Genomic DNA, 10,634 nt, shown 5'->3' on the forward strand with positions numbered 1-10,634 from the left:
TTTTTTAAAAAGATTTATTTATTTATGCATACAAGAGCTGGGGTACAGGCCAGAGTTGCGATGCGAGGGTGAGAGGATTCACCAGAGACAGAGTTGGGGAACAGAACAGGAGGATCTACTTGAAATACACTTGCAGGGGCAGGATGGGCACTGAGCAGGTTTTCTAGGATCCAAGCAGACCCGGCGGGTAAAGGAGGAGTCCTAGAGCCCTCAGTGGCTTTCTCAGCTTTACATGCATCGCAGCAACTGACGTACATGGCAGTCAGGAGTGTGTGGGGTGTGTGTGTGTGTGTGTGGGGCCAGTAGGCAGGCAGCCCTCCAAGCCCCCAGCAAGTCTTCACTCTGGGTTTCTCTGGCTTCTTTCCCCCCTTCTGCCCTGCCTCTCTCCTGCTGCTTCTTCTCTTAGTGACTATCCTATATGCCTCCCATGGCTCACAGAAGTAAACAGGTTAGCTTGCAGCAATGTCACAACTGCAGGTGTCCCATCAGGCAGGGCAATCTTAATGGTGGGAGGGCAGAAAAGCCTGAAAAACCATTTACCCTACAACACTGCTGAGGGGAGCAGCGGTGAGTCTGGAGAGGTCTGCTGAGCCATGTGGGCTAGTTCCCTGGCCAGGTGGGGATCAGGATGGAACTTGTGCCCTGCTGCAGTGGCTGCGGACAGCCTCACAGTGCTGCGACTTAACCCTTTGTGCCACCAGGGAGGATCTGTAAAATTTTTATTTAGTGAAAGAACTTATACCCTCACTGCATCCACCAGAAACTAAAACACAAAGCTCCTATTAACTCAGAAACTCACCCTGCCCAGCTGGCAGCCCTGCCCAGGGCCCTGCCCTGCATAGCACTGGGAATAGCCTTTTCTGGCCACACTGCAAGATCAGGCTTATCAAAATAATGCTAGAAATTTAAGCCTGGTAATTGGGAGGATGGTGTGTCCTTTATTAGATAAGGAAGTTAGAGAGGTGAGTTTCATTTAGTTCAACAGCAAGTTCAATTCTGAATAACTAGAGGAGTTTAGCAAGTTGCCCAGAAAAAAAAATATCATGGAGGGTACTATGTTTAGTGAAGTAAGTCAGATAGTAAAAGAAAAACATGGTGTAGTTTCACTCATATGCGATATAAAGAGAAAATAAACAAATGAGCAAGCTAAATAAAGCAAACACAACTGTTTAGATTGCATGACTAAACAAATGGTTACCTGAAGGGGAGGGGATGTAGGGTGGAAAAATCAAATAATAGAGCAATGGTATGGTAAGATAGACATGGCCATGTTGATTTATAATGATGCAGACCAGAAACTTCCCTAATGTTATAATGCAATGATACTTAAAAAAATTATGAAAAAATATCAGGGCTTGAGGTATTTGTTTTAGTTAACAGTGAGGAGAATATTTGAGATCTGGGCAGTAGAGATCACCTAACTTAGTAGTAAGACCTGCCTTTTGCTTCCCTTCTGCTAAGACGTTTTAAGCTCATCTAAAAATAGTCACTGATGACTTTCAATTGATGCTGTCATTGTGTGTCTGATTTAATTCACAATTTTTAAATTTATTTCTATTAATATATTTGATAAACAAGTGACAAGCACATGAATAACAAAGTCACACATTGATAAAGATAATGTTTATTTAGTTATATCTAACAAGTAGAGGAAGTAAAAAGAATATTTTATATAATTTACATTTATATAAATACTTCAAAGGAGAAAAGCTGAACACATATGGTGACATGAGAAAAACGTAAACATTTAAGTTTGCACCTTATCTTGTAGCCTGACAGATACATGTGTACATATATATCTTGTGGATGAGTTTGCATAATTATGGCCCAAGGATGAGTTTTGGACATGTCTACAGTAATTCTAAGCTCCTCTAAAAGTTGTGGTATCTTGTCACCACAGCCACGTCAATTTTGTTCTTTTTCAAAATTCCACTATAAACCCATTTGAAAGTCATCCAAGGTTGTCATCAGGTGCTTTGTGCCTCAGTTTCCTTATAAGAAGAAGAGTGGCTCTCTGCTGACGTGCTCTGCTTCTTCTGATTGAAAAATGAGGGGCCCCTAGTGGACTCAAGCAGGCAATGTAGGAGGCTGGTCAGGCCCCATCATCTCTGTGTTAGGGGGAGTTTTCTGTTAGCTGCTTTCTACTGGAAGAAAGGAGTTCATTTATCTGAAACGGAGCATGTTATGGCAGCGTTCATTTAATTCACAATCATCGTATACTGTAGATACAGCACGTTTCCTACTGTACAATTAAACAGGAAACCAATAGTCTCTGGATTTGAAGATGAAGAGCTCTATGTTTCCTCAAACCCTGGACTTGGAATTTAAGGGTTGAGCTATTTCATAAGAGAGCTCAGCAGAGAGCCCTCCAGTCAAATCTCAAAATACTTGCATGATGGCATGTTTTGAATGATCATGGACTTCACTATGTCATTCCTTCCAGTGACATTTTCTTAAAATTGCACTAATGGATGACAAAATGAGTGCAATGTAATGCAGTCTACAACATACAATTTCTATCTGATTTTTTTAATGCATAGCCATCTTATTTTGTAGCAAATGTCCCAGACAAGTTAGTCATTCCAAAGACAAATCCTGAGCTTACTTTGATTCCAAGTTTACAGTTAATCTTATCTTTCATTTAAAAAAAAAAAAAAGACACATATAACTGACCTCATATGACCACAGAAAATACATAGGGCTTGGGGTGAAAGAATAATTCTTGGCAATTTTTGACTATTCATATGATGGTGGTCATGCCAAGTGACCATTTGCTTCTGTAGCTGTGCTTCTCGGAGGGGGACAGATTACATGCCCCCTCTGCTGGTGTTTGGCTTCAGGTCCTGGAGGAAGGCTTCATTGTTTTGAGGACAATTAGAGTGACAAGTGCAGGTCCGGATGGACATCACTGACTTCCTGACGAGCTCTCCTGGGGCGCACCGGAAGTCCACATCCATGGTTCTGGTGTTGTGGGGGGTGCAGCAGCGGCCGTCACTGCAGACGCCACAGAACCTGGGCTTGTAGGTTTCCAGGCTCGTGCAGTTCTCAAAGTGCAGGTGGATGGCTTTGAGTGACTTCGTGGTGCGGAGGCACTTTTTTCCTTTCTACGAAAGAAGTAAAAGAGTGATGCATGGAATGGCTACCATTCCTTGGAGCAACTTTTATTTACTGGTAGGGAGTAACCTGCTAATTGCCTCCTTATACCTATTGCTCTTTCTTCTTTGCTAAGGGGACATTCATTTCATTTGGGTAAGTGGTCAGCTAAAAGTAGTTGCTGGGCCTTCCTGGTGGTGCAAGAGGTTAAGTCTCAGCCCTATGAAACTATCTGCAGCCACTGCAGCATGAGTTTGATCCCCAGTCAGGGAGGTGGCCCACATGACACAGCAGACCTCTCATGTCTCACCCGCTGCCCCCGCCTCAGCAGTGTATTTCAGTCAGTCTGCCTGTTCTTCTCCCCACTCTGACTCTGGTGAATCCTCTCACCCCTCTGCATCTCTATCCTGCACCCCAGCTTTTGTATGCATAAAGAAATAAATCTTAAAATAAAATAATAAAAGCAGTTGCTTCCCCAGAATATCTAAGAGGTTTAATGGCCTTTTAACAAAGTTCTGACCAGTGATACACAAGCCAAGGGATTCCTGGAAATCCTTTTCCCTTCAGAGAGACAGATGCAGTTTTGTATTGGTTATGCATTCATACTCTTCCCATCTAGAATGTTGATACTGTGCCTCATCAGACACAACTATCTTGTGATAAGCATGAGGATGAAAACAGATGGGTAATAAAGAGACCTATTTTTTAATTCAAGTCAGGGTAACAAGTTTTGTTATTGTTTTTATCTAGATGCTTTCTTAGATGTTATAAAGAGGAAGGGAATACCTCTGGCATCATTGCAAATACTAATATTTCAAATATTTTTCAGACCTTAATTCACTTAACCATACTAACGACATAAACTCATAAAAAGAACAATTATTCACAGGAGTGATTGCCCAAGTTTTGTAGATCAATAAATGGAGTCGCATAGGGCCAAAGTGAGCTGGAAATAATTAGACATGGAATTTATCTTATGCAAAGTCCATTCTTTCTATTGTACTGTGACCTTGGGGAATTTGAATGGAATGTAAGATTATTTTCCATCAAAGCCAAATAAGTGGAGAATTTACTCAATATTCCATTAGTAATGGTTGATGAGGAACACCAATACAGAATTGGCCATATATTTATTTCCCACTTAGATTTCTCCACCTACTAATTTGTCATAATTCACTGCTCTTTACCGTCTTAGATACAGCTTGCAGAATGATGAGATTTGGAATTATCTGAAAGCAATGGCTCTCAAACTTCGTGTGTATCAGAATCACCTAGAGGGTGTGTTGATACATAGAATGCTGGGCCTTATACCCAGAGTTTCAGATTCAGCGAATCTGATCTGGGCCCCAGGAATCTGCCTTTTAACATGTTTATAGCTCATGCTGTTGGTCTTTGGGACCACACTTTGAGAAGCACTGTCTCACAATAAAGAACTTCTTGGTGAGAAGGAAGTAATGTTAATAGTATGCTAATATTTCCCTACTTTCTGGAATACGTGCGCATGCACACACACACATACTATAAATAAATATCATCAAATTATAAGAATAAACACAAATTTTGGTAATAGAACAGAAGAAGCAAAATTTCAGGGGCATGACATGAGCCTTACTTAAATGAAAGTTAGTGTGTCCTTGACAATATTTAAGGATTCCTTGTTTCTTCTTGTTTATTTATGGATCGATCTAGCTTTAGCTCTCCAATAATGGTTATAGGTAACTTTTTTCTTGTTCATTCTGGAAACTGGCTTTACTTAGGAGAGACCCTGAGGTTCGTATCATCACAAGTGTATATCCCAACACATCATGCAGACGTCTGGAGTGACTTAGCTTCACTATGTTGGGGGAATATCTGGAAGAATCAACTCTAACCAGACAATACATTACACAGAAGTGATTTATGGGAAAATTTTATCAATAGGGTAGAAATGAAGCAGTGTGATTGAAGTCTGCCACATTCTGAGGCTAGAATAGTTATTTACACAGGAGGAGGAAAGACCTGTAAAAGAGTGCTTGAAATAACTAAAATCAGAATTAGAATCATTCTAATGCTAGTTTTCAAGGTCTTTGTGGAATCATAATAGTCACTATAAATTGTACTCATTAGAAGTCATGACTTTCTGTCATTGATGATAAAGACCTAATCTGCCTGGAATTCCTCAAGTTCACTATGACTAGGGCTCATATCCTTTTTCATTTGTTTGTAATATTTAATGTATATTGCCAACATCTACAAAATAGTCAGCAATATCTGTGTGTGTGTGCACATGTACAGTGTATGTGAGTATGTGTGTGTGTGTGTGAAAGTGAGAGAAAGATTGCATGATTCTTACAAGAAAACTTGCATGACTGTCTTACACATATGGAAGAATTCCCCAAAGTCAAGAGATGTGGCTTCTAGCATACACTTTTAGGGATAAGGTGTTTCAAGGTGTTCTTTCTAAATTGATGGAAGAAACATAAAGTTAGGATGGATCTCAAAAAGTCATATAGCTAAGTAGCAGTGTTTGTAACTAATGCACTAAACACTAAAGACTTTAATTTTACAAATAAATAGGAACTTTAATGATGTCTGATGTTTACAGAGCACTTTGTAAATTCATTCTGTTTAATCATATGACAACTCTGTGCTAGAGAAAGCCATTGGATCCACTATTTGGAGGCAGGATTGAGGCTTATGAGGCATTGTCCCAGATCACGCAGCTAGTTCACCTGGGGAGCCAGGACTGAAAGTCAAGCTGTCTGGCTCAGGACTTGCATGAAACAGGAGATGATCTTGCCTCATTGAGGGGATATATAAGTCATTCATTGCAAGGGACTGTTCTATTTTGGCCACAGGTTTGTACAAGGGTCCATGTAATAGCTCAACCTGGATATTACTTTGTTAGGTCTATGACTCTGGGAACAAGCCTGTGATGTCATTAGGGACCAATCAGAGCTTCTGATCTGCTTATCTTGTACTCAGTGTTACCACACCAAGTTGATATAATTCTAGCAAAAAAGGAAAGAAATGTGCTATTTTATTTGGCACACACCACCTTATGCTGGCAAGTGTACTGTTCCCACTAGGCTTTTAAAAATATTGAAAATAATTCCCAGATACTGATTCATTGATTCATCAATTGTTTATCCAGCACACGGCATATACTAGGTAGAATGTTGGGAACTGAGGAGTAAGTGAGTAAGGCAGAGTGTTGCTTTCTCCAGACAACCTAAAGAGAGGCGAAAGCTGAGGCCAGAAATGACCTCTCCCAAATCAACTATGCTTTAACAACCATGTAGCTATTCCTAGTTTTCTTCAGGAACAGAATGAGATTTGCTAGATCTTTCTCAGTTGAGGAAATTATTATATTACCCTTCCAGTCTCTTTACTGGTGGAACTATTGAGCTTCTTGGAGGGGGATTTAAAAAAGAAGGTAGGGGTTTCCCTGGTAGCACAAGGATAAGTGTCAGCACTACGAAGCTATCCACAGCCAGTGCAGCACAAGTTCAATCCTCAGCCAGGGAGCTGACCCACATGGCGCAGCAGACCTCTCCTGTCTCCTCTGCTGCTCCCCTCAGCAGTGTATTTCAACTGGCCTGTTCTGCTCCTCACACTGTCTCTGGTGAATCCTCTCCTCTCCCCTCCCCACACCTCTGGCCTATACACTCCAGCTCTTGTATGCAAAAATAAATAAAATAAATCTTAAAAAAAAGAGGTAAACTCACTCCCTGCAGGAATCTCTCTGCCTTTTCCCTGAATGTCCAGGTAGAGCTTACCTCTGGGCCTGGCAGTATCACAGTGACCCTCCACAGCACAGGCCCCAGGAAGCAGGGGCCCTCCTCTGTGAGGGAAGGCACCTCCAGGCTCTCCTACCTTATCTCGTGGTGGTCTGTGCTCTTGCCCGCAGGGCCGCACCATGCACAGCCGGGTCTGCTTGGCCATCTCACACTGCTGGTTCTTGTTGGTCACCCGCGTGGACACCCCCATGCCGCAGCTCCGGGAGCACGCGCTCCACTCTGTGGTCTGTTCAATGCAGTTGACACTCGAATCAGAGACGGCCACTCCTACAGTGGCTTCTGACCTGTAGGCTATGGAGGTTGACATAAAGACAGTATTACTGAATAAAATACGGGGATTACGAAGTGATGCTTTGCAAGCATCATGAAAAAGAGGGGCTCATTCAATTCTGTATCTACTAAACTCAGGTGCTTTCAGGAGAGAGGATTGGATCAGGTAGCACACTGCAGGCTCTTAAGAAATGTTACTGTCGGGCCTCCCTGGTGCGCAGGCAGTTGAGCGCAGTGCTGTGAGCTGTCCGTGGCCTCTGCAGTGTGAGTTCAATCCCGGCGGCTTGGGAGATACCCACATGGTGGGGCAGACCTCTTCTGTCTCGCCCGCTGCTCCCCTCAGCAGAGTATTTCAGTCAGTCTGCTGCCTATTCTGTTCCCTGCTCTGTCTCTGGTGAATCCTCTCACCCTCCCGCACATCTGGCTTATTACCTGGTTCTTGTATGCATGAATAAATAAATGTTTAAAAAAAATGTAACTGTCCAACCTGTCTTTAAGAAGCTTAGTGGATGTCAGAATATAGAACAGTTTAGCATCAACAACCATTCCAGAAACCAAAAGTTTCAGGATGTGATTTTGCACAGAAATGGGATCATGATAAAATTCTAAGGGATGAGTAAGTAGGGCTAACATAAGGATGATGATGAAAGCAATACTGTGCCTCCAGGAGGCGGGACTGGGTGTTTGGGTTAAGGGATATAGGCCCTTTGCTTAGGAAAAATTCTGTATCGACACTTAAAATGCAGGATGTGGAGCTCATCTCTGCCACATGGCAGTTTTTCCTAGCTGTAAGGCATGGCTTATAATATTCTGGCATCTGAAAAATCATGAAGCTTAGCATATTGCTGTTATAAATAATCTGACTGATAATGGCTTCAATATTCTCTACTGGCTGTTAAGTTTTGTTCCCATCTCCCCCCTCAGAAAAAAACTCCAACAATTTTTTTCTTATATAAAATAAAACAAAACCAAAAACAAAGATCCTCCCTATAGTGTCTGGAAAGGTGACAATTTCCCATGGCACTTGCTCACAGGTAAAGTAAGCCTCTTTAGAAAGACTGGGCTCGAGACCACACAGGTAGATAACAGCATCCAGCAAAAAATGGCTTTTTTAACTTTTCATCTTTGTCAAGCTACTAAGGGTCCAGTGAAACACACTAAATATAAAAAGGGCCATGTAACAAGACAAAAGCAGCCCTAGTGCTGAAAAGAGCCTGGCAAGGTCTCGTAAGGAAAAACCGTGCAGACGTCTCTAAGTTGGCTGGGATTCAAACTCGTGATGTGTCTGATCTCAGTGGGGAATGTGGAATCCACCACCGAATGGCCAGAAACTGAGACAAGCGTCTCATGGCAAATCCGAACAGACACACCTGCTTCCTGCCTGGCTTTCTCCTGTTCCACGGTCACCTTCGAGTTTCTCACCTGGAAGAGTCAGGAAGTCCTGTAATGTGTCATTCGTGTCACAGACCCACTTTTCACAGCACTCGCCGGGCACCTTGACTTTTCTGGGGGCCGGGCACTCGGGACCTGGCATCAGCACATCCTCGTCACAGCGGGGCACGCAGGCTACCTGGCCGTCTTGGCAGGTGCACTGGAACTGGCAGTTGGGCTGGAAGGTCTCTCCGCTTCGGTAAATGACCCCAGCGAACACACAGTTGTCTCCTTCTATGGCTAGAATGTTGGGGAAGCGGGGAGAGAGGGACGGGGCGGGGGAGAGAGAAATAAGAACACCATACATGGAGAGGCTCTATAAGATTTGCAGCAGGTGCTCGAAGTCCTGTCATTTTTTTTTTCTAGTCGAGGCAATTGGGTTTCTTCTCCTTCTCAAGAGAGCGGTGTCCTCAGGGAGGACTCCAGCTGGAGAAGAAAACTTTGAGACCACCCAGTCCTGTCACTCAGGGCATAGCTGTCGAGTGACACTTCTGACGCTTCACAGCTGTTGTTCCCAATGATTAAGCCATTTTGCCAGAACCTTAAGTTCTTCTACTCAGCACTTTAGAATTAAAAAGAAAAACAAGGAAACTTCTTATTCTTCAAATAGATTGACTGGTCAAATGGGGAGGGCGTTAGAATTCCCCGGCGTGCCAACAGGAAATCATCGCTAGCTCAGAGAAGAAAGTAAAGCTATTCCAAGCCCTCTTATCCAGCCAAGCAGGGACAGCCTCCAGCAAGTGGTGCGCTAGGTGGGAAATTGACCCCTGATTCATTGCGTTTCACCAGCTTGAACTGGCTGGTTGCCTGCATTTCATTTTACTCACAGCCCAGACAGGGCTTACATAGTCACCCCAGGAGACCAATTGCATTGGCGGTAATTGGACAATTACAGGTGTGCAAACAGACCTGCTGGGTTGCAATTGGGGGTACTGTGAGCTTGCGAGGAGGCAAAACTTCCATCATCCCCACCTGTGCCCCCTAGAAATGTCCAAAAGAAATGACTTCACCAGCCTTAACTCTGCTGTCTCCCTGTCCATCCACATTCTTATCTAGGGAGGCAAGTGATGGAAGTTTCTCACCTGCGGGTGGGAGCACCTTCCCTCTCTGGCTGTTTGGAGCTCCCCAAAACCTCAGGCAACCCTGATGGTGCCTGAGGCACAGTAAGCGCTCCATAAACATCACCTACATCATCATCTCATCACCCTCTGGGAAGAGGGAGGAAAAGGAGAAGCTGGGGATGCTCCAGCTAGCTGCAGGCGAGGTCACGGGGAGAGGGGCAGGATTACCCATGCAGATGCCAGTTTGGTTGCTGGGGTCGGCGCTGTGGTCACAGAAGAGGCCGCTGCTCTCCTGGCACGGACGCATCTCTGAGCAGCTCTCGCCGCGCAGGCGAGCGCACACCAGACAGCAGGAGCAGCGGTCCCTCACCACGCTCACCCCCGGGTCGCAGCGCGGTGCCTCCGGGCAGGAGCTGGGGCACGGAATGGGACAATGCCCGGTCCCAGCGACCTGGAGACCGACGAGACAAGAAAAAGAAACCCTTCACCAGAGACTGTCGAAGGTGGAACAACCCGGGAAACAAAGGAACCGGGGCACCTGGGGGCCTTACCTGTCCCAGGAGGTGGAGGAGCAGGAAGGCCAGGCAAAGGCACTGCTTGGGCAGACAGAGACTCATGGTCTTTGCACTCTGCATGCTCAGGCGTTTTCCTCCCGTTTTTTTTTTTTTTTTTTTTTTTTAAACGGGACTTACTCCTCTGTAAAGATTGGCAACTGTCGCCTGCCTCGCTCCAGGCTTGCTCCGCGCTCCCGCCCAGAGGCACCGGCGCAGGTTTTATAGCGCGCTCCAGGGACGCGCACAAGCCGGTTGGCTGCAGCGCAGGGAGGAGGGGGGATCGCCTGGGTGGGGAACGGAATGAGCCCCGGGGTTGCCATAGCAATTGGCCTGGGGTGCAGCTCTCCTTAGGGCGCGGCGCAGGGGCCTGCGTGTGCCTGTGTGTGGCGACCGGCTTTTCCCAGGGCGCCGGGAGGGGCTGGGTGGAGCGCGGAGGCCAGGACTCG

The 10,634-nt window shown here is 44.9% G+C and overlaps 1 protein-coding gene across 1 annotated transcript; it reads right to left on the reverse strand.

Moving 5' to 3' along the window:
* Window positions 1-2,617: 2,617 nt before the first annotated feature.
* On the reverse strand, window positions 2,618-10,433 carry CCN3 (cellular communication network factor 3). The gene is made up of 5 exons (XM_084230316.1): window positions 10,186-10,433; window positions 9,863-10,085; window positions 8,565-8,813; window positions 6,949-7,163; window positions 2,618-3,104 (listed from the first exon to the last, which is right to left on the reverse strand). Exons 1-5 carry the CDS (start codon window positions 10,267-10,269, stop codon window positions 2,808-2,810), a joined length of 1,068 nt encoding a protein of 355 aa, XP_084086442.1. The 5' UTR covers window positions 10,270-10,433; the 3' UTR covers window positions 2,618-2,807.
* Between the last annotated feature and the right edge of the window lie 201 nt (window positions 10,434-10,634).

This window comes from Talpa europaea, assembly GCF_964194135.1.
Source record: "Talpa europaea genome assembly, chromosome: 3".
Classification (NCBI taxonomy): domain Eukaryota; kingdom Metazoa; phylum Chordata; class Mammalia; order Eulipotyphla; family Talpidae; genus Talpa; species Talpa europaea.